At 39.5% G+C, this 24,790-nt stretch overlaps 2 protein-coding genes across 2 annotated transcripts; both read right to left on the bottom strand.

The window, feature by feature from the left end:
• Positions 1-885: 885 nt before the first annotated feature.
• phtf1 (putative homeodomain transcription factor 1) lies at positions 886-17,112 on the bottom strand. The gene is made up of 17 exons (XM_017712478.2): positions 16,557-17,112; positions 14,901-15,016; positions 14,769-14,825; positions 14,607-14,676; positions 14,243-14,401; positions 13,526-13,730; positions 10,844-10,952; positions 10,347-10,547; positions 9,637-9,879; positions 9,194-9,322; positions 6,575-6,844; positions 6,093-6,224; positions 5,807-5,893; positions 4,583-4,738; positions 4,071-4,166; positions 1,803-1,928; positions 886-1,716 (listed from the first exon to the last, which is right to left on the bottom strand). Exons 2-17 carry the CDS (start codon positions 14,928-14,930, stop codon positions 1,696-1,698), a joined length of 2,091 nt encoding a protein of 696 aa, XP_017567967.1. The 5' UTR covers positions 14,931-15,016; positions 16,557-17,112; the 3' UTR covers positions 886-1,695.
• Positions 17,113-19,735: 2,623 nt separating this feature from the next.
• On the bottom strand, positions 19,736-24,191 carry LOC108436161 (cytokine-inducible SH2-containing protein-like). Its single transcript, XM_017712488.2, has 3 exons — positions 23,517-24,191; positions 21,888-22,072; positions 19,736-21,106 (listed from the first exon to the last, which is right to left on the bottom strand). The coding sequence occupies exons 1-3, from the start codon at positions 23,534-23,536 to the stop codon at positions 20,625-20,627; spliced, it is 687 nt and encodes a 228-aa protein (XP_017567977.1). The 5' UTR covers positions 23,537-24,191; the 3' UTR covers positions 19,736-20,624.
• Positions 24,192-24,790: the final 599 nt, after the last annotated feature.

The following is a 24,790-nucleotide window of genomic DNA, read 5'->3' as shown; positions in this document are numbered from 1 at the left end:
AAAGCTGTTACATGTGGTGATAAGACCAAAACTAAAGCTGTTACATGTGGTGATAAGACCAATACTAAAGCTGTTACATGTAATAAGACCAAAACTAAAGCTGTTACATGTGGTGATAAGACCAAAACTAAAGCTGTTACATGTGGTGATAAGACCAATACTAAAGCTGTTACATGTAATAAGACCAAAACTAAAGCTGTTACATGTATGACCAAATATAAAACTGTTACATGTGGTGATCAGACCAAATCTAAAGCGGTTACATGTGGTGATAAGATCCACACTAAAGTGGTTATATGCGGTGATAAGACTGTGGTAGTGCTGTATTAAAGCTCTTAGGTGTAGTTATAAGACTACATGCAAAACTGTTGCATGTGGTGACAAGACCTGCAGTAAATCTGTTATTATCAAATTAAAAGTAAAGTTGTTAAGAGGTAGTGATGAACAAACAGTGTCAACAGTGATGAGTTATCGTGAGAAGACTAACAGCAAGGCTGCAATACATAATGCAAGTGGTGTAGAATTGATATATGCAACAATACTGTTTAATAAAGCTGTTGTACGTAGCTGTTGTGTCCAATAATAAAACTTATATAACTGATGTTATTTGTAGTGATATGATCAGCAAGAATGGTTGTTATATGTATTGATAAGACCAACTTCAAATCTACTTTGTGTTGTGACATACGTGACAGCATAGTTGTAATAAAACATGTAGTGATGAGGGAGCTGCATAAATACTAAATATGTAGACACAGGATGAACAAATGTTTCATAATTAAATCAGTAACAGCAGCTACACTGAGCTGGACAAGAACTGCCTTGAGCATTCATCAAAACCAGTTCTCAGTACAGCTTATGATACTCAACAAACAAACTCCAATGTCAACTAGGACAAGTTTAATATGAACTGACAGAAACGCTCCTCCAAGGAGACGAATACGCAATTTCTCCAGTATCCTTTGTCTTCTTCAAACTACACAATTGTTTCCTTCTTAGTCTTATAAATAGATCACATTGCTTTAGATTCTATACTTTTTTCACACATTCACAAGGCACTTAGTGGTTATGTCTGAAACATGTGGCTTTCTCATCAGGTGGTAAACCTGAAGAGGAAGAGTTTCTGAGAATTCAGGGCACAGGCTGGAAAGTAATATCAAGCTGACTTGTGTTTGCAGCAACATTGGCAAGTGCATTAAGGAATTTCCATTACAACTAGAATCAGCCAGAGTGGCATTCTCCACAGTCATTTTTAGAAACAAACTCTGGCAACTGACTCAGGCACTTCACAGGTGCTTTCACGTATACATGTTTAATTCACTTCTTGGAGTGTCTCAGACCATGAACTCTTACATGAAATGTAAATGTAACCTGGCCCAAATCTTGGTGCCTGCCGGAGACATGGGTCAAGAATCCTGGAACAGAATACGAAGCTACAAGTAATTATTCTTTCAAATATCTACAAGTGCATCAGGCACCTGCACCAGGGAACCAAAAATCATATGTTTAAGCACTCAAGATTAAGTTGATTCTAGATGTCTGTATAGCACAGGCAACAGAGGCACAGGAATGCATAGAATTGCTCAGTAGATCTGCACAAGTGTACGAATGTAAGACTGCCCAACTCCTCAAGCAGGACAGCAGGACCTTTTCCTCTCTGCAGTGTCCAGGAGTTGGAAGAGTAGTGGTTTCACATCATGATTTGATCTTCCAAAGCTGTGCAAAAACAAAGACAAAAGGTACACAATGATAAGTCTTCAACATGCCATAAACAAATGTGTGATGTAAATGCCTTTACTCACTCTGATATTGAAGCCCAGCAGGTCACTGACCACAGCAGAGACAGCAGACAAGATGACCACCCGGGTAATGTTGTAGATAAGTGGGTTCACAGTCAACCCCAACAGACGGAAAGGTGTGTCCAACTCCTAAATGAGGTAGCAGAGGTTAAAAGTTTGACAGCGATGATACTTCTCATGATGCAAGAACGAGACATGAATTTAAAGCAGAAACATACAAATTATATGTAAATAAATACAAATAAGTAAAATAAGTAATAATACCCAGTACTGTACAAGTCAGAGATCACTTTCATGTATTTAAATTCCTGTCAAAATGGCTATTAAAAACAAGTTACTGATTTCTCAAAATCAAGAAAAAAAAAGCAGAACATTTGTCTACATCATTTAAGCATCGAGGTGACCTTTGAGTTGTGTAAAAAAATGTCATGATAAATGGACCAATAAAAATGCTCAAAGAAAGCTTAAAATAAAATCTTTACATTAACAGTAATTAACATTTTTCTTTTTTCTTATCTACACAATCTCCTCAGAAATACACTATATTTTCACTATGAAAAGTATTCAGTCACCCATCCAAATCATTGAATTCAGGTCTTCCAATCACTTCCAGGCCACAGGTGTATAAAACCAAGCACACAGGCCTGCAGACTGCTTCTACAAATATTTGTGAAATGAGAATGAGTCACTCTCAGGAGCTCAGTGAGTTCCAGCATGCTACCATGATAGGATGCCACCTGTCCAGTCGTAAAAAATTCATGGCTACTAAATATTCCACAGTCAACTGTCAGTGGTATTATAACAAAGTGGAAGCGTTTGGGAACGACAGCAACTCAGCCACGAAGTGGTAGACTACGTAAAATGACGGGGTCAGCAGATGCTGAGGCACATAGTGCACAGAGGTCACCAACTTTCTGCAGAGTCAATCACTATAGACCTCTAAACTTCATGTGGCCTTCAGATTAGCTCAAGAACAGCGTAGAGAACTTCATAGAATGGGTTTCCATGGCTGAGCAGCTGCATCCAAGCCTTACATCGCCAAAGCTCAATGCAAAGCGTTGAATGCAGTGGTGTAACAATGGACAAGTCTGGGTTTGGCGGTTGCCAGGAGAACAGTACTTGTCAGACTGCATTGTGCCAGGTGTAAAGTTTGGTGGAGGGGGGGCGGGATTATGGTGTGGGCTTGTTTTTCAGGAGTTGGGCTCGGCCCCTTAGCTCCAGTGAAAGGAACTCAAACAACTCAAACAATTTCATGCTCCCAACTTTGTGGGAACAGTTTGGGGATGGCCCCTTCCTGTTCCAACATGACTGCGCACCAGTGCACAAAGCAGGTCCATAAAGACAAGGATGAGCAAGTTTGGTGTGAAAGAACTTGACTGGCCTGACCTCAACCCAGTAAAACACCTTTGGGATGAATTAGAGCAGAGACCAGGCCTTCTCATCCAACATCAGTGTCTGACCTCACAAATGCGCTTCTGGAAGAATGATCAAAAACTCCCATAAACACAGTCCTAACCCTTGTGAAAAGCCTTCCCAGAAGAGTTGATGCTGTTATAGCTGCAAAGGGTGGGCCAACATATTAAACCCTATGGATTAAGAATGGGATGTCACTCAAGTTCATATGCGTGTGAAGGCAGACAACCGAATACTTTTGGAAATATTGTGTATCTGCTGAAAAATAATTAACTGTGAGTTGCTGGTTTGGACTGCGCAATGTAGGAGGCTTTTAAGTTGGTAGCAACTTTATTAGTGACAGTCCAATACTGAAAGTCCTTACAGGCAGAGGTCAAAACACATGCAGGCAGATGCAAATGAACAAAACCAGGAGACAAAAGGAGTCGCAAAACAGAAAAAAAACTCAAGGAAACTCAGACAGTAAAAGAGAGCTTTCACAAACACACAGGGAAAACAACGGGATATAAATAGGCCGTTAATGAGTCTTAGATCACTTGCAGGCGTGCAAGTGTACGAAGCCAGGGACAGTCCAAGTAGACTCTCCCCAGAGGGGGAACCTGGAAATGTAGGGTGGTCTCTGACTTTGTACAGTACTGTACGAATAGAAAGTAAGTATGAAAATGGGACCAGGATTTTTTAAAAATAAAAATCTTAATAAATATAAATATAATAGTAACTATAAAAAAAAATCTGTAAATATCTCAATAAGCATAAAGAATTAGGCCAAATTTATTGCAGTTAAAAAACTGAATATGATTTCTAATACAGAACAAACACTGTGACAACACTGAAAATAGTAAATGATATAAAACTTACTTTCAGTAATTTTGTGGCCAGTTTCAGCACATTGTTAACAATGCTCAGCTCATCCTTTTTATCTGGTTTCTTTTCCATCTTTAGATACAGGTTTATCTGGTGGAGAAATAAAGTCACAACAAACACATTGTAAAACCTACTTATGGCTCACTTCTTTATTTTACTTCACTTTTGGTTGAGTGAATCACTTGCCTCTGGGTTGTACAATCACTGTCTAACTGTATCTTGTCAGTACACAAAGGAGGCAGATCATTACTATTTCAAGTAAGCATTTTCCAGTCTTCATCCCTAGACATGCCTTTTTGATGGCTTATTTAAAAAAAATAAAATCACAGGTGCACAGGATACTACTGTGTAATACTGCTTCATTACATTTAAGTAACAGAGAAGAGTACAAATTCTGGAAATGTGTGTATGAGTAACTTTTCTATTAGTCTTCCACTGTATGTCTAAAAGTGTTTCATTTTCATGTTCAGTAACAAGAGCAGACACTGTGCTCTGTTTGTGATTACCTGCTCAGTGAGCAGCACAGAGGCATTGCTGTACTTGTGGTTGGTTTCAGCTCCAAGTGTGGCCAGCCGCAGCAGAAAGACGAGAAGAGCGGCGCCCCACACCAGCAGCTCCCAGTTACTCTCCCAGTCCAGAAACGTGTGGTGACTGTGCAGCAACTACAGCCATAAAATTTAAGATACATAGTCATTGACAAATATTTTCTACTTATACTAGGAACCATTTTTTTTTTCACACCCTTATATCCTCTGTAACCACTGCCACAGTGTATTATTGATATAAGTAATCAAGTGAATCATTTTGACTATTACTGACACTGATGGACTTAACTGAACCATGTATATCCTATTATATATCCTATATCAAGATTACATTAATCCTTGTATGCTCTTCTCACTGTGTTTAAGTTTTCCTGTCCTGGAGAGTTGGAAAGCTGGAGAGTTTTGGCTGGCAGACTATTCTGTACTTGTTTAATGTACAAACATTTTTTAAATAGATATTTTATAGTGTGAATATATCATTTCATACTGGCTTACATGCACGCAGAAGCACCTCCTTTATTTCACTTTTGAATGTGCAATTTCTACTAATGCTGATTTAAAAACAGATGTGGCCCATAAAGCAGAATGTTTCACTGATGTTTTGTTTTCTACAAGGCTTAGGGTTACATTGTATTAAGATGAACGGCAGCTATTTCAAACACATTGGACACACGGGCACTGGAGATATTGCAAGCTTTCATTCTTCTTTCAATAAATGCATTTTCAAACTGCAGACATTTAAACCACTTTGTTACTTTCTTAAAATATGCCTCACAGCTGCAGGTTGTGGATAATGTCTGATTACGGTGCCAGAGTGCAAAAATGAAACAAAGCATATGAATTAGATCAGGCTTATTTTAGCCTATCCCCAGTCCATTAAAATATGCCTGGACAACCCCAAGTCATATACCTACAATAATAAAACATAAGACATTCTCAGACATTATATGACCTTAAAAATTTCAAATCAATTTTAGAACTTTATAAGGCTCTGTGGGAACCCTCATAAAAACATAATAAAGCACAAATAGATGAGTGTCTTTTACTGTAAGTATGAAATTTTACTGTAAGTAATTTTACTGCAAATTCCCAAATAATTGTTAACAATTCACCAAGAAGATACATTTTTCAAGATTAATCTATTAATCTAGTAGTAAGTGTAACATCTTGGATTGTATTGCTGACCTGGGCACATATGGTGAAGGCAATGGATAGTGCAAGTAAGAAGATGGAAGAGACAATGACATCCACTGAGCGCTGGGGCCCTCGTCTCTGTGATAGAGAGAGAAATCGCATTTCAAAAATCAAATTCTTGCACTTTCACTTCTACACGCATTTTAGACTATTTCCAGGGCAGTATGAGAGAGAATAAAACACAATATGGAAAAAATCTGAATAAAGTCAAGCAGAATCAGCCTGAACTCTCCTGAGTTCATGTACTATTAGTAGGACGATAGCAATAGAGATAGACCTTGAGGAAAGATCGAAGCGAGAGCCACATCTTGATGTTCTGCACTTTCTTCAGTCTGAAGTGTGGAATCTCAGATTTCTTGGCTTTTCGTGCAGATGTGATATGACTGAAGAGCTTGGCAAAGAGCAACCGCTGTGAAAGATATTAGACTAGTTTAACGTACTGGGCGTAAAATAAAGAGTTCCTTGAAATCCAGTTGAATTTTATCATTATATTGCATCCCCCATTACATTCCCTACATTGACTACCTCTGGGTGACGCAAGTGGTGCGGCAGCATGACTCCTACAGCTCTCAAACACTACAATACATAGTATTTGTGCTTTGAGTGAGGCACAGAAATGTCTGCCACTCCACTCTATTTACATACTCTTGACATGCACACGCCATAACTCCTATGCAGCAGATTTGAACGAGCAGCTTTCTTTTTTTTGTCTGGTACTATACTAGTAGGGTTCATGGGGTTAAAAAGCAGCACACTTACTTGTTTATAAGTCCTTTCAGCGACACACATCATGAAGAAGAAGAGACCGGTGAGGAAGACTCTCTCCACAGTGGTAATGAAAAAGAATGCATATGAGCCAGTGCTGAGTTTTCCAGCTGCCATGATGGCCAGTTCATGCAGGGTGATGGAGCTGAGGCGGCTCACATCCAGCTGCTGGACTAGACGAAAACAGAATGGGAGCAGGGCCAGCGTGGCTGTAACCAGCCCTCCCAAAACCAGATAGCCCATTCCCTGCTCCACCACCTTCACCTGCACACAGAGAGCAATGCAGCAAGACACATATGAGACACATTCTTCACTGAAAAAATTTACACAATTTTCTCCCTATGTGGTGATAGATTTCTACTATATCAGCCTAAAAGCCTCACTGCAAAACAAAATAAAAACAAAAAGCAAACTCTGGACACCAAACAACCTTTAAACCTTCTAAGATCTAAGGATATACATGGTGAACTTTCCATGCAAATGCATTTGTCTGAAACTTGGATGGAAAAAATTCTGCTTAAGCTACATACTGTCACAAGTTCCCTGGATCCTATGTGCAACTTGACTGAAACTCAGCTGCAACAGTTGCGAACATCTCAACTTCATGAAATGTGTTTGTGATAGACTCTAAGCAAGGTCTGAAATCTTTTATTTTGTATAAAAACAATACATGACAACAAACAAGTTTCCTAAAGCTAACATTTCTGTAACCAGCTGGTTTAACTGGTAACAGCTACATAAACAGCTTCTTGTGCCAGTGTTTATTCTTCTCTTTATCCTGCTGCTATGGTAATTGATAGGTAATTTCTTTTGGTTACCTGTTATATGAATACCAATGTCTATAAGAATGTATGAACACATTCATAACATAATATAATGCAATAACAAGGCATCATATGGCTATAAATATAAAAATCCATTAATTTTTACAGCCATGCTAATTATGCATTATGAATTGTTAATATAATGCATTATAAGTAGTGTTCATAACACAGAGCTTGTAAGATACATTTTTCAGCTCAAAGTAAAGTGAGGTAGACTACACTAAAGCCTCCTCCAATATTAAGAGTGAGGCTTCAAGCTGGAGTGTTTATTGAAGGACTTACTGAAACACTGCAACATACAGAGCACATTACAAGCCTTAAATGTCAGAGATTAAACTAGTGGTGCCATCAGTAATTTACCCAACATGGGAAAGTCAATGTACACCACTGTCAGCTTGATGCTGTATTAACACTACATATCAAATAAAATGTTAGCAGAAATTAGCATTACTCTAGTGTAGTGTAGCGATGTTATAAAGTGAAGGTTTCTAGTGGTTAATGTTAGAACCATGGAGAGGGAGAACGCTACAATGAAAGCACTCTAACTTGCCCCTCACTCTCCATGACTTGGCACCACAGTAGTTTCATGGTTAGTGTGATGTCAGAGGGGGTTTCAGGGGAGGGGACTAATGGGTGCTTGGGTTGCTGTGTTGTGATATAATAATAACTCTGGGCTAAAAGACTTGTTTGGGGCTGGCACCTGAAGAAACTTGTGTCTCCGTTTATATTCTACGTGCTGGGACTGGCTTTGGGAGTGAATTTGGCACTGATGATATAACTTTATTATATGAACACTACTTATACTGCATTATGTTTACAATTCAGAAAGCAAAATAAACATGACAAAGTGTATTTTTTTTAATCTTTTTATCATGTTTATAATGCCTTATGCCTTTATGTATTATACCATTACATTATATTACATAAGGTTATGAATGTATTATAGATGCTCATAGACATGGGAAGTGGTACCATTATTTTCTCGTCTTTATGCCCTCTAGGTTTACACAGAGCCTTTGGAATTTCAATAATGACAATTATTACAGCAGAGGAAATGAACTGTGGTACTAGAAAATGAAACAGTTCTAGGACAGGAAAAGTGAGGCGTCAAGTATAACCTAAGGGCTACAATAATTTTCAAAAGCTTAATATACGCTGAAGAGACTTAAAACGGTTTCTATTTCAAAACTTTGTTTTGAACGGTTTAGTGCAACTTTCAAGAAGGTGTAAAGCCAGTCTAAAGATATTGAAGTCATTTTGCTATGCTGCTGACAAGAAATTACATAATTAATAACATTTACATTTCATATTCATTAGGGTAAAAAAAGCAAGCTAAAAAGGGTAAAGGAAAATGATGGATCTCTAATAAAATCATAAACTATTTCCCCTTCTACTGCAAATATGGTGTAGACTGAATATTTAGAATTGCTCCACTTGATTCACTGACCTACAAGTGTAAAAAATTTTTTAAAAACATCACTTTGCACACCTCTTCTAAGGGTTAATAAGGGGAAATCGTCATCTAGGCTTCAAAAAGATCAGGTAAATGAGATCAACTTAACTGGACCAAAAGCAAAGAGTTGCAAACTGCAGCAACTATCTGATCTAAAGGATTGATTGCACGTGCCACCACTGGATCCTAACCATCCCTAACTGTATTTTTTAAGCAGGGATCGAACACCTTACAGGTGACGCTAGTACATACTGCTGTACCTTTTCCCTTCTCACAGAGAACACAACTCTTAATTACAGAAAAAGGCACGGAATGACAATCAGCGTATCAACTTGCCCGAGTGAGAATGATGCCACTGATCTCCAGTACAGACATGTCGGCTTTCTTGCACTCGCCCTTTTCCCAGAAGATGGCACTGACGCGGTCTTTAGAAGGATGGCAGGCCTGTAGCCATGACAGCTGGTGCTGGGAGAGAACATATACTTTACTCCACTATACTCCTTACCATCCTTGACCACTGAACATTCCTCATCATCACCTTAGAGCATTAAACACTAGCTATAACAATGAGACCTGTAATCCAGCAAATTGTCCCCACTCTCCAAATGCATAGAAGTTCTGCAATCGTCTTAAAGAAACACTATTAAAAGTGGTATACTATGGTTATTCACCCTGGTTATAAATGTGATATCACACTTATAGCAAAAGAGGGTTGATAAAGAAATTGTCAGCAAAATGTCTATACTGGGTCAAACCACAAATCCATATACTGGACTAACCTGTGAGAAGGCCTCATCTTCATCACTGGTGAGGATAGTAGGTGGAGAGAGGGCATGGTTATGACAGTGAAGCTCCTCCTCCCCACTATCAGTGCTTGCTGAAGAGGCAGAGTCAGAACCCTGCAGAAGCTCTTCCCAAAGTATGTCGTCCGAGTCAGAGGCAGGCCGAGAATCTTCTGATGGCCGTAGGTTCTTCACCTCCAGTGGTGTTGCTGTGGTGACCGTTGTCACATTACCTGCTTCCTGTTGTTGACCATACAAAAGACATTTAACTACACACAGCTGTTGTCTACACTTATTTTCAGACAGACTACAGTACTTTACTAGATACTGAATTTTGTAATTGAAGAAACAAGAACTATGAATGGAAATTAGGGCATTACCAAGACCAAGATATTGTGTATATTCAGAGTTGCTGTCTGTCTGTCTGTTCAATTTCAATTTCAATTTCTTCTTACATGTATATAAATATTTTTGTATTTAAATTCTAAGTGGGCTACGCACCTAAGATTTTCACACACTTTCCACTTGTGTAAATGTGATGTGACAATAAACGTGGTTTGATTTGATCTACTGCCAAGCAGACAGAAACATAAATCAAACAACCTTACTAATCCCAACCAACATTTCATACTGCATAGCCACACTGCAGAACACCACTGGTTTCATTTAGACAGAAAATAAGGTCTGCTAATTTCTTATGAACATACTCTGTTTGCTGTAACTTGATGTTGTTTGATGTGCGCAGAGGAGCCCTTGTTGGCAATGCAAAGCCTTTTCCTGAGACCAGGAGCAGGTTTGGCCTGAACAGGTGGAATAAGTTTTCCTCTGGCCTGCTCTGTATCTTCACCTTCCTCTTCCTCACTGGAAAGATCCTCAGACAGCCTGTCCACTGACTGCCTCTGGGAGTTCTGTGCCAAACAAGACAAAGACTCCAGTAACTTCATAAGAGCAAGGCAATTTAATACTGATCCCCATTTTGAAACCAGTTGGAATATTTTCCATCAATTTGCTTTATGCTGTCCACTTTCCAGTGATTCAGACTTTGACAAACACTGCCTTTAGAGCTGTTATCTCTTACACAGTTTCCATATTAATGACCCCTTAATCACTCATTTGCCATCTGCTATTATCTTCTCAAACAAACAGATTTTATACTAATGACCCTTAAGTATTCATATGTTACAATAAAAGATCATTTTATTACCCGGCTTTTCTCGGATTCATAGAATCGCTGGTTCTCTTTAAGGTGCCATTTAAGTGCTGTTCCTCCATCTCCATCATTGGCTTTGTTCACTGCTCTACCCTTTCTTTGTCTATGGAACACAGCAAAAACAATAACCAGGCCTTTGAACCTCAAATTGGACACAAGAAAATAAATGTCTATTTTACAAGCTTCAACTAAAACACATCAAACAATGTATGGAGCAAAGCAGTTTAATAAAATCATTGTAATGCATGTCCAAAAGAGGCTTATTGCTTTCACAAAATGACAAACAACATCAAAATAACTTATTATGAATAATAATTAGGAACAATAACTATTTTTAGAGTAGTTTCTTTAGAGAATGTCATTGTTACCATGTAACCATGGATGACTGAAAGACAGCAAGAATGTTCAGTCGCTAATCACTGTTTATTGCTGTCATTTCATTAACGATTTTGTCATGTAATACAATAATAAATATGTTATAGAACTACTTAATGCAGAACCCTTTGTTTTGTAAGCAGTTTGCTCACCGTGATGACGATGCTAATTTCAATTTGGGATTCAGTCACATGAACAACTGCACAAGTGGTGCACTATTTTAGTTTTATAGAATTTCATGATTTTTCTTTTAAGTACTTCTACTTCGCTACTTTTATTCTTAATAATGATACAGAATGAAAATAAATTATTAGCATGTTAGCTCACAAACCAATTAGAAACAGTCCTGGTTAAATTTAAAAGATTTAAAACAAAATTGATCCCAGCTGCAAAAACACTACAGCTGAGTTTAGAGATGCCAAACTTATTGGAGGCAGAGAGAGAAAAAACATTGCCTTCACACAAAGAATAAACTTTATCCAAACACTCTTCTTCATTGTGTAATAATTTGATAATTTTCTACAAACTACAGAAACCTACAGAAACCAAACAGACCTCCTGAAACCTGCATAGATCTCCGCTTTCCACAACTTAACTTCAGCCTGAGGGAGCAGCTACTTAGCTTTATATTCCTTATGTTGCTGTATTAACATAAAATGGTGGCAATTCATAAATTTTCTATTCAATAATTTACTTTAGTTAACACTGGTTTCAACCCATACTATTTATCTGTATAAAATACAGTTTTGGAGGTAAATGGTCGTATAAGGCTATGATTATTGTTTATCTGTATAAAATAATTTTGTTGGAGTTTGGAGGTAAACGGTTGTATAAGGCTATGATTACTGAGTTTTGTCTCAGTTTGGAGATAAATGGTGGTATAAGGCTATGATTAAATCTATTCTCTATCCCTATTTAAGCTGTATTAGTTCTACTGGAGGAGGTCATGGAATCTCTTCTGATTTGTACAGGATAAAGGACCTGTGTAATTTCCCCAAATATTTCCACAAATTCTTGTAGTGCCAACTCTTCACATGTAAAACTGTAAATGCAAAAAGTTAATGCTTTTTACAACGTACAACTTATTCTAAGGTACTATAGTTACATTACAGCATGAGCATGAACAATTACATAGTCCATGTAAGCAGAATAAAATTTAATATTACTCCATCAACCACACAGTAACTTTTTTGGCCCAGTAATACAGAAGTCTTTTGTTGTAAGGCAGTCATAGGTGTGCATATATCAACCAATTTACAATGGCTTTGAACATGAATCTGTTTTCCAAATTAAAATTTATCCAGATCATAAGTGAAGGACAGATCTGGATGATAGTATGATAGGCCAGAAAAAGTTAAAATAAAATTAGAGGTAAACATGAAAGTGATTAAATGCATGTATCCCTACCAAATTTGACAAATGTCACAAAACCCGAAATTTTGCAAACTATGTGTGAAAAAGGTTTTGCAGCTAAAAAAACACCCCATGATGTTTGCAGATGACATTGTAATCTGTGGTGAGAGTAGAGAGCAGGTGGAAGAGAATCTGGAGAGGTGGAGGTTTACACTGGAGAGGAAAGGAATGAAGGTCAGTAGAGATAAGACGGAATACATGTGTGTGAATGAGAGGGAGGCAGGTGGAAAGGTGAAGATGCAAGGAGTAGAGGCTGTAAAGGTGGATGACTTCAAATATCTTGGGTCAACCATCCAGACCAATGGACAGTGCAAAAAAGAGGTGAGGAAGAGGGTGCAGGCAGGATGGAGTGGGTGGAGACGGATGTCAGGGCTGATGTGTGACAGAAGGATAGCAGCAAGAGTGAAAGGGAAGGTTTACAAGACAGTAGTGCGTCCTGCTATGATGTATGGTTTGGAGACTGTGGCTCTGTCTAAAAGGCAGGAGGCTGAGCTGCAGGTGGCGGGGATGAAGATGCTGAGATTTTCGTTGGGAGTGACAAGGCTGGACAAGATTAGAAATGAGCAGATCAGAGGGACAGTGAAGGTGGAGCAGTTTAGAGATAAAGCCAGAGAGGCCAGGTTGAGATGGTTTGGACATGTGTTGAGGAGGAATAGTGGATATATTGGTCAAAGAATGTTGGAAATGGAGCTGCCGGGCAGAAGGAGAAGAGTCGGACCTCAGAGAAGGTTTACGGATGTAGTGAAGGTGGACATGGAGATGGTTGGTGTGAAAGTAGAGGAGGCAATGGATAGGGCAAGATGAAGGCAGATGATCCGCTGTGGCGACCCCTAAAGGGAGCAGCCGAAAGAAGAAGAAGATAAAAAACACCCAACACACCCAACTCACCTCTTTCTGCGAACAGGGCTCGTAGCCCGACTGCTAGTTTGACTTGTGACTGGGCTGGTCACAGGACTACCATCAGAGCTCCGGCAGGATTCTGTGGAAACTATTTGGCAATGTACTGTTCCCAGTAACAGCATCAGGCACATTGGACCCACCACCTCACTAGCAGCGGCAGAAGGCACATCTATATACAACACAACAGCTGCCACTGTGAAGGAAACATTGTGGAAATATATTCAGTCCCTTTTTTCAACAAAACCTCTAAGGCAAAATGGTGCAGGGGAAAAGGGAGCAACTGTGTTTTCTGAAATCCACTATATTATATGATGCTACACAAAATTTTTACTTCTCCTTCTGCTAAACTTAATGCACTCTTATGTCACGTCCGTTACAAAATCAATAATAAAAACCTAGCCTAGTATATTTGAAAGTGTTTTATAAGGTTCTTGTGTATGTGTGGCTCATAAACCTTAATATTTGTGAGAAATAAAAAGGTAATTTATAAGAAGCTGCAGGATTTTTCTGTGTGGCTTATGTGGCTTTATTAGCAATATTAGCCTCTCCACTCCAGTTTTAAACTAAAGAAGAAAAACTTGCACTGCAATCATGTCTTGGCTGATGAACTACAACTGTGGTAAAGGGAAAATTGTGCAAATTAGATTTTTTGACAAAGCATTATGTTAAGTGTTTTGTTCTTTGTGTTGTGGCTTGAGTATTTACCTTGTAGAAAGTACAGCAGCAGAATTCCGGTGGCAATGCATTTGGAGGTGACCTGGATCCACCACTTAAAGAAGAAAGGATAGAGGAGAACCCTGACCAGGCCTTTACGGGTAAGAGCAGTCCATGGGCTCACAGGCTTGGCCTTACTAAATGTGGAGCCTGAAAGAGAAGACATTCTGTGAAGCGGTTACATACAAAACACTGAGTAATATGTATTTCTTATCTTTTCCAAACAAGCTCTGGTTAGGAGTTTCTCATTCTAATAACCTACTCATAACATTATGGAAGCGAAAGAAAGCAAAACAGGTTAGATCGGCATGAGGAGACAATTTATATCAACAATGATCCTCCAGCAGAAACTCACCTCTCACCAGGTCAACATCTATGAGATCAGGTTTAATGTGGCCAGTTTTCTTCGGCTTGTTTCTAATGCCCTACATAGGAGCATCAGAGTCAGTTTTTATTTCAGAACGGCATGCAGGGAACATTATTTAGCCTTCCACAGAACTTATAAACTTCCTCCTACCTTCAGTTCAGCCTGCTCCAGAGACTTCTCCCATATTTGCTGATCATAGGCTCCAATCTATGAAATATTACATAAGTATTAGACTAGATTTCAATATGCACTTACAGTCAACAAACAGACAGGAATTCTCACCTTTTCCTGATACCATGCTATTCTTGACATTGTTGAAATACGAAGGTCTCAAGAACCTCCAGTCAGGTCATCTGACTCATCTCCTATAACAGCTAATATTAGACACAGCCCACTCCCTAAACAAAAGGGAGGGAGAAAAAAAAGGAATTCAGCTGTTGTTTGCATTGAAAACAAAGACACATTTACTGGAAGTAATTTGTGCAGGCATGGGCAGTCATATGAGGCAATTCAGCAAACAGATGTTGACTCTATACACACTGGGTTACATACAATGTTATTTTACCATTGTTGTCCGTGGAAATGTTTTACGCAGGCATTTCACAGACATGATTCATTCATTTTGTCCCAAGACACATCAGCACTTTGGTGATGTGACCTCCTAGTTATATGCCTTTAGTCCAGGAAACACCACCAACACTGCTATCAGTATACTCTCAATATTAGGCCAACAATCATATCGCTGTTGTCAGAAGAAAACCTTGTATCTCTAAAATGGTAACTTTACAGGAGAAGGAAAAAACCTACTCTACTTTTATTGCAAGTTAATGGAACCAGACTTTTTTCCAAGTCAGTTTAGGTCGTTTCTTTTGGTCCATTCTTGATTAAATACACACGGTGTAAAGAGCAAAAATGGAGATAAGAGGTTTTCTTCCGACAACAGCAATATGAAACATATGTAAACAGCTAAAACTGAAACTCATAGACTCCTTTCTATAATGAAGAATGATGAATTATTATATGTCACACGTCTAACATGCAAACATGATAGGCTTGTAAGTGTATGACACTGAAAGGAAGTTAGAAAGAAACCAAGAAAGCTCTGGCAACTGACTCACACTACTCACTATATCAATGCTGAAATATCAGCTACACCAGAACTGGCATCAATATGACAACATTTATCACTATCATATTAAGTTACATTAAATGCCACAATATGATTTTCTTTGAATATCATGAACATCACCAGTACTTTAAAACACTTCCCAGCTGCATGTTTTAATAGAAAGATGGCATAATTGATCCAGGCTTATTGAATTTATTGTAGAATAATATCTGTAATATTAAATCATTTCATCAAGTTTTGATTGTATTTTTAAATGTAGCACCATTTCGTCTATTTCAACTTGTGAATGTAAAAAAAAATGACGTGACATATCATGTACCCTAAAAACATTTTTTGAAGTATCTTAATGTTGATTTCTTTCCCATATCGCCCACCTCTACTTCAAACTGATGATTTTCTGATGTATTTCCTGCACTCTGGAAGAAAACAACGTTTAGGCGACACTGCGGCACTAATTTAGTGCATTATCAATCCTGTATAAATAAATGACATATTTCTCCAAGATGTTAACTTTATAATGGGTGTTTCACGGTGATCAGGATTAGGTTAATGCGCACAATATAGAGACGCCTCTCTCTATAATTTTAAGAGTAGAAAAAGAACAAAACACACCTAACAAGGAAGTTAGTCAGGTTTGAAAGGGTTTTTCCATTGCCCTGACAGCTTGGCTTTACTAGCCTTACTAGCTAATGTTGGCCAATTTAGCTTGATGTCACAGAACGGCGCAATACTGAATCCATCCTAATGCTACTAATACATCCCAACACTAACCCAGGGCGAGGGGCACGTTTTACTCCATTACAACTTACCTAGAGTAGAACTGGAGACAAAGAAGGTCTCTAGACCCGGTGTTCACACATCTGTGTAATTATTATTTGCAGCATTTTATGTTACCACCTCCACTGAACCAGCCGAAACTTAACAACTAACCACCCTTTGCATGACTGCTCTAACGCTAGCTGGCAGGCTAGCGAGTAGCTAAGCTAGCTACATTGTAAATACACGACAGAGATAGCTAACCTACCCTCACCAAGACCCAGTAACCTGGGCCTCCGACTTAGCGCTTTGCTGTTTCTTAGCCACTGCAGTAACGTGAATGTGACCTGGCAGTTTTCAACTCGCGAAAAGCTGAAAGAACTCGGGTTAAAAGTTCGGCTGGTGTGACTGAACTGACCAACCTTAGCTGAGTTAGCGACTTGGACTGCTACGCTAACTTTCAAACTTGACAGCGGATATTACAAATATATAATACAAATATTAAACAATTTCACATGACACTGCGCAAAAGTGGTTAAATTAAAAATAAATTTAGTCAACAGTTGAACACCGAGGCGTCAGGAACCGAGAACTTCCTCCTAGCTTTGTTTTTTAAGGGAAGCCAGCGGAGCGTGAAGTCAGCGTGTTCAGGGCTTTCGGCGGATTTTCAAAGTAAAAGAACAGAAGTTACAAATATTCTGCATTTCTTCAGTTGACTAACTATAATAGGTATTTCTTAAAACAGTAGACAAATAATAAAAAGGTTTTACAGTGTTGCGTTCTCTGAATTTTCTCTGAATTTCACCGTTACTCCAACTTGTCAGAATTTCAATAAAATACGATTCATTTAAAACGTAATTCCGAATGTTTTATTTCTGTATAATGAAGCAAAGCTTTTCAGGGTGATTTGATGTGAAATACTATATTAGAGAGAACCCAAAGCAAACAGTGGTGATAGGAGCCAGTCTGAGCTGTATATAAAAGCTACGCCACAGCAAGCTTTTAAATAAAATGGTCTCTAATAAGTTTAATACTTAAAACATTGTTTTACGATAAAGGTTTCACAAAAGAGAGGTGTGTACGAGACATTTGAATGAAAATAGTCCATAAAAGTGTCCCATTGTCCCAAATGTAATAAACTGGCCAATAAGTTTTATCTTAGTTTTCTACTTGAACTACAAGAGTGTTGCTAAAAATATAGCAGCGGTTTATAGCCACAAACTAGCATTGTGCAAATTGCATGTCGGTATCACACATTTTCCTGTTTTAGCTGCATTAGCATTGTAGCTCCAGTGCAAGTACATTCTGGATATCAGATATACTAAATGCTGAAAGTATTCTACCTTTACAAGCATAGGAAATTGAGTGACAGCCCATTCTTAAATATAGGGTTTAATATGATGTCGGCCCACCCTTTGCAGCTATAACAGATTCAAGTCTTCTGGGAAGGCTTTCCACAAGGTTTTTATGGGAATTATTGACCATTCTTCCAGAAGCACATTTGTGAGGTCGGAGACTGATGTTGGACGAGAAGGCCTGGCTCGCAGTCTCTGCTCTAATTCATCCCAAAGGTGTTCTCGGGTTGAGCTCAGGACTCTGTGCAAGCCAGTCAAGTTCTTCCACACCAAACTAGCTCAACCCACCATAATCCCCCCTCCACCAAACTTCACACTTGGCACAATGCAGTCAGACAAGTACCGTTCTCCTGGCAACCACCAAACGCCAGACTCGCCCATCGTACTGCCAGATGGAGAAGCGTGACTCGTCACTCCAGAGAGCAGAGTAGACTCTAGAGTCCAGTGGTGGTGCTTTACACCACGCTTTTCAACGCTTTAGATTGCGCTTGGTGATGTAAGGCTTGGATGCAGCTGCTCAGCCATGGAAACCCATTCCATGAAGTTCTCTACGCTGTTCTTGAGCTAATCTGAAGGCCACATGAAGTTTAGAGGTCTATAGTGATTGACTCTGCAGAAAGTTGGTGACCTCTGTGCACTATGTGCCTCAGCATCCGCTGACCCCGCTCTGTCATTTTACGTAGCCGACCACTTCGTGGCTGAGTTGCTGTCATTTCCAATCGCTTCCACTTTGTTATAATACCACTGACAGTTGACTGTGGAATATTTAGTAGCCAGGAAATTTTACGACTGGACAGGTAGAATCCTATCATGGTAGCATGCTGGAACTCACTGAGCTCCTGAGAGCAACCCATTCTTTCACAAATGTTTGTAGAAGCAGTCTGCAGGCCTAGGTGCTTGGTTTTATACACCTGTGGCCTGGAAGTGATTGGGACACCTGAATTCAATGATTTGGATGGGTGACTGAATACTTTTCATAGTGAAAATATAGTGTATTTCTGAGGAGATTGTATAGATAAAAAAATCCATACAAAAATACAGGAGAATACAAAAATGTTAATTACTGTTAATGTAAAGATATTTTATGGAAGTGATTGAATTCAATAGCTTGGATGGCTAAGTGAATACTTTTGGTAATATAGTGTATGTCTTAGCTGGTCGACTCAGGGCAAAAAGAGTGGGTTTTTTTTTGCTGTAATATTTCTTTATACTTTCAGCATCACTGCTAGTTGGAGAGCGGTTCTCAAGACAGAGTAACTGTGGTCAGAAATGTACTACTGATGAAGGACTAATGCATCAACAGCTGAGCTACAGTATCTAACTGCACTCCAGCAAGGTGGAGCTACAAGGTAGGAGTATCTAATAAAGTGGCCAGTGACAGCACATGTGTATTTCAAGTGTTAATGTGAGCTTGTTTGTGTGTTTCCAGTTGCATATCTGGCTGTATGTATATTGGACAGAGCGAGTATAGTTTATACTGATGTATTAATTGCAGTGTCTCTGGCTGTAATCCCACTAAGAGGCTTTTTCAGGGCCACTTCATGGAATCCAACTCGGGTATTATGTCTCCTGAAAACATCCCCTGATCCCCTCCTCAATGACTGTAAGCTTGGATGAATGTTTGTATATTTGTGTATTGTGTGTATCCATAAAAATGTATGTTCTTTGGAATAGGAATATTTGAAATATTGAATATTGTGTATACTCTAAAACAGTACGTAAGATTTCATTCTAGCTGAGTGAGCTAGATGATGAAATGTAAAGGATAACATTATATTGGTGAAGGAACATCCATTAGAAGATCAGTTATATTTAATGTGCTTTGTTATTCTGTATGTTTCTGTTGAAAAATAAACAAAGACTGAAAAACACAAGAATGCATAGAAATGTCTTGTTTTACTAAAAAAACAAATATTTACAAAACAGAACATTCAAGAATAAACTCGATGAAGTCCTTGTAAAGTTGCATTGTGTTTCATGTGAACAAATATTGTTCATTTGGAAACTGGATGCAGGAAGCAGTTTTTCATAGCTGACTTCAGCCAATTCTCCATAGACAGTCCGAACAAAAGGAGGGGTCAGTCCAGTTGTTTTCTAAAAAACTAAAAGTGTGCTTGCTATCAGAATGCCAGAACACACTCAGATCCTTCAGAACTCCAGAATTTTAGAATACTGAGTGCCGAGGTCACAGGGTCCAGGCTGTACTCCAGAGCAATAAGCTACATCAAATGTTTGGCATGGTGAACAGCTGATGGTCATGGAGCAAATTTCAGTATTGAAAGTCAAAGTTGATACTTTGTCAAGGTTTGTGCTATAGTCTTAATCAATAAATACATTAAATATGAACAATTACGCATGACTAAAAAGGCAGATACATATTTTGTTTGCTACAACTGTAATAGAAAATGTCGTCTGTAAATTTGTGGAATCATTGAGGCACTCTGCTACACTCGTCTGCTAGACGAGGGGTATCTAATCTCAGATTGGTTATAAGTGACCAGTGGTGCACTATAAATGTGCTCAGTTTGCCTATGTAGCACCGGTTTTAGGCCTGATTGTCGTAACAATTAGCTGTCACAGTGCATTTTAGCACCCACTTTTATGAGTGGCCAGGCTTCAGCCACCCACCCATAATCCTACTATGCATGGACACCATCGTTACACTATTCCAAAACTCCATCTTCTAGAGTGCTTGTCCAGTATCTCCCAGGAGAGAGCATAGACATGCGGTCCAGTTAGCACTCTAGATTGAAGCCAAGCTCCTCATTATACTTGGAAGGGATAGTCTTGTAAGTAGAGCAACAGCAGGCGTGGCAGGGGCAACTGTGCTGGACAGGCTGTGTGCCTGTTTATTGTGAGCCGCGTGAGGTGCTGTAAGCTAGGGAAGCTTTTAGGCCTGTGGAGAGGTTGCCTGAGCTTCAGCAGGATAGCGCTGTCCTTAAGTGCCACTGAAGCATCTTCCCCTGGCTTGCCCCTGTCATCTCTCCCACCGGCACCCACATAGTGCTGCACTAGGCCGGGCATAGTGGGGAAGGAGAGCAGCCGTGGGCAGGCAGGGGAGCTAGAGTCCAAGCGGAAGTGACCTCTGCTGTACTCGATGCGCACGTTGGTGGGACCCCGGGCTGTCTTCACTGACAGGGTGAGTAAGTAGTGTGGGTGACTGCTGTCCCGCACCAGGAATGTCCCCTCGGCCACACCTGCCAAAGCATCCCTTGCTTCGCTGGCTGAAATGCTCCCCCAGTACCAACCTGCAAAATCAAGGAGACAGCTTTACATTAGGGAAGTGTATTCCTGACAACACTATGATCCAATTCTGAGGCATTATGAAATCTCAAATTTCACCATGATTTGATAATTTCAGAATGATGCAGAATAAAAAAAAACAAACAAATATGATTGAAGTAAACACTGGGGCAGTAAAATACACTAAGCTTTATTGTGACTTTTACATTGAAAAATAGCCTAAGGGGTTATTTTTCCCCAGTTATGAGTGCATTGTTTTTTAATGTTATTATAATCAGTAAAATGTTACTATTTACTATTTTTCTCCAAATGATGCATCAATGCATTTTTACACCCCTAACAGATAGTCTAGTAGCTCTTGAGCCAAGTCCTGGGGAACCCTTTCCCTGCTATAAAACCATCTGACTCACACAACAAATCCTGAACTAATTAGCTACTGAAGGCTAATGAATGCCAATAGTAAAGATATAGGACAATGAGAAGTAAATCCACAGATGATTAATGTCTACCACGAGTAATCCAACTAGGCCGATTAGTGAAGAAGACTTTAATAATTAGCTGATGAGAAGTTTAGACTGAAAATAAGTACTGCATTGAACTGACAGGTATTGACTCATATTTTTTTAAATGAACAAACAGGAGTTAGAGAAGCTGGGCCAGTGGACAAACCTCCTAGCCAAATCATGACCTTATTTACCAGTTATTTTCTGATGTCTACATTTGTGTACATATGTGAAAAGAAGAAAACTGGCCCTGATGATTGCATGCAAGGCAGTTGTGCTGTACCTGAGGCATGCAGGTGCTGAAATGTAGCAGTGATGCAGCCTAGGTCCTCTGTTGGATCCCATGACTGAGGAGAGACGGACTGTACAGGGATGAGCTGGTTACAACGGCCTTCAGACCCCGCCCCATCGTTCTGAACTCTCACTCCCCCGGCAACCATTGCTGAGAACGGCCCTGGCAATGGAGCGCTTGAAAAGAAGGAAAGGATTTTAGTTAACATATTGATAGAAACAACAGTACTGAGAGATGCAAAAAACACCCATTAAACAAACCTTGAGAAGTAACCACACAGATTCATGGGCGGATGTGTCAGACTTGGGCACATTCCTCTCATAACTATTCCATTAAGTAATATTTTAGACTATTCTTTATTAATTAAAGCTTAAAGGAATTGTTTATTTGAGGCGCTTTGCTTTTACAGTAACATCATTTGTTTCTCACCTTTTTAACAATAGACATTATCAAAAGCAGCTTTACAGAAATCTGCAATGAGTGAGCTGAAGGCGACCGGGGCAGGAAAAGCTGCCAAACTGCCTGAGTGTGAGGAAGAAACACTGAGAGGAACCAAGGCTTAAAATGAGAGCACATATCCTCCTCTGGACTGCACCGGATAGTGGAGTTATAAAACAAATAGTGCAAGTTTACAAGTAAGATTAAACTGAGGCACTGGGATTATACAGAGGAAAGATCTGTGAGATAAGCCAGTTACAAAGACAGCCTGTCAGAAATCTGGTGGACTAAATATGCCAGACACAGACAGAACCTTAGATATAAGAATGTGCCGTACGCAAGACGTACAACAGTACAGAACGTTAGAGTTACTCATACAGACCTACTGCACAGGTTACCTGAGGAGGCCCGGCTTTTTTAGAAGCACGGCTGCTTAGTTTTAAAAGCTCTCAATGTTGTGAGCTTCTCAAATGGGCCAAAACACAAAGATTATTTTAAAGATGGTGGAGTGACTGCTTTTAACACTACTGCTAACATCTGTTGCTGATTACACTTTAGGCTATAGATTTGAGGAGCTAATATTAATAAGATTAATTATTTTACAATACTTATCTGTGATCAATGAAATACCAATAATATTTCTATATCTATCTATAATATCTATCTATCTATCTATCTATCTATCTATCTATATATATAAATATATATATTATCTATTAATATATATAAATATGAATATTATATATTTTAATAATTATATTTTAAATAATTTTAATAATTTATACTTTTAATATTCATAACACTCACACACACACACACACACACACACACACACACACACACACATATATATATATATATATATATATATATATATATAACATTAATATTCGACTGTATATGTTTATTTATTAAGAGATATTATTATGATATTGTATTATAATATTAGGCTGTTCGTTTTCTTCCTCTTGTCCGCAAATAAATAAATAAATAAATAAATAAAATTAAATATAAAAAGTGAGGACAAAATGTTCTGCTTTAAAACACTGCCACAGTGGGGTAAGTCAGAACAGGGAATACGTGCAGGTTAACTGTAATTATCACCATTAAAAACGGTGGAACTTCCTCTGTGTGTGTCTACTTTGTTGGGAACAATGGGAACGGCTGAGCGGGACTTCTTACCTTCGCACACAGCAGAGCATCACGAGCTGTCCCCCCGGTGACAGCCTAAATCACTCCAGCACATCGGAGAATGACCGCTACGCGGAGTCCGCTCCAGAGCCAAAGCCGCCGCGGCTGCTGCTGACATTGTCCCCCTCCGTAATATGGCGACAAAAGCGAATCACGGATGAAGAAAAGCGCTCGACATCTTAAACGACGCCGCTTTCCGAGCTGTCGGCGCCGAGAGAGTTGCGGGGGAAGAAAACGAGGAAAAGTAGCCGAAATGTTGACACAGTCGCTTCAGAAACGACGAGCGGGCGCTCCGACAGTTTGCTGTGTTTCTGAGAGAAAGCTGGGCGAAAAAGCGTTTTTTCTGTAAACGTATCGCCCTCGCGAGGTGCGAGCGGACGGCCGTTCCGGGAATCGAATTCCCAGAAACCTCGCTTTTTTCTGTGTGTGTGTGTGTGTGTGTGTGTGTGTGTGTGTTTGCGTTAGATCAAGCGCGCGTGCACGGCTTGAGCCTACAATCCGCGCGCCTCGCTTCGTAGAACTGCGCTCGCGACCTTCAGCTGCGTTTCCATTGGCTCGCCGAAGAACGCTTCCCTCCCTTCTGTCAGCCCCCATCACCACCCGTATTCCGACAAACCACGCCCACCTGCTTCGAGCTCAGCCAGGAGCCCCGCCCCCTTCACGCTGCGATTGGCAGAGTAATTCGAGCGGTTGAGAAATCCGAGGAGGGCGGGATTTGCTAGAACGGCGAACTGTGAATCCCCAGCCAATCCGAGCGCAGCAGGCAGGCTTTTCTCCGAAAACGGGTGGAAAAAACAGCCCACGACGCTTCTGTGCCGTGTGACGTTTTTAGGAAGCAGCCCGGTTTCGCCAGTAATGCGTGCCGGATGACTTTCCTGGTAAACGGCTTTCCTGGAAAGCTGAAGCAGCCGCTCAGAATGACACAGACTCAGGGCGCCTGCTCTTCTATGAACTGAACAAGCGTTGAACACAACACATCACCTTTGGAAAGGCGACTGAACGAACGCCTTAATTCAACAACTTTTCAGTTTTTTGGGCTCAAGGTCAATAATGGCTACAGCTCTTATAACATTGTTTCAAATGGCCCATATCCTGCATTCCTCTCGTTTATTTCTTGTTTATTTTTATTCCAAGGTGCATTGATGATATCTGCATGGTTTTACATGCTGGAAATAGACACCTGACCATTTATCAACCTTTCTTTATCCCTTTGAAATAAAGCAGTGTTTTGTGGCTATTCATTTAAGACCAACAATCTCTGTTTT

This window comes from Pygocentrus nattereri, chromosome 21 (assembly GCF_015220715.1).
Source record: "Pygocentrus nattereri isolate fPygNat1 chromosome 21, fPygNat1.pri, whole genome shotgun sequence".
Taxonomy (NCBI): domain Eukaryota; kingdom Metazoa; phylum Chordata; class Actinopteri; order Characiformes; family Serrasalmidae; genus Pygocentrus; species Pygocentrus nattereri.
Note: the sequence above shows the minus strand (reverse complement) of the source record. Positions and strands in the feature narration are given on the sequence as shown.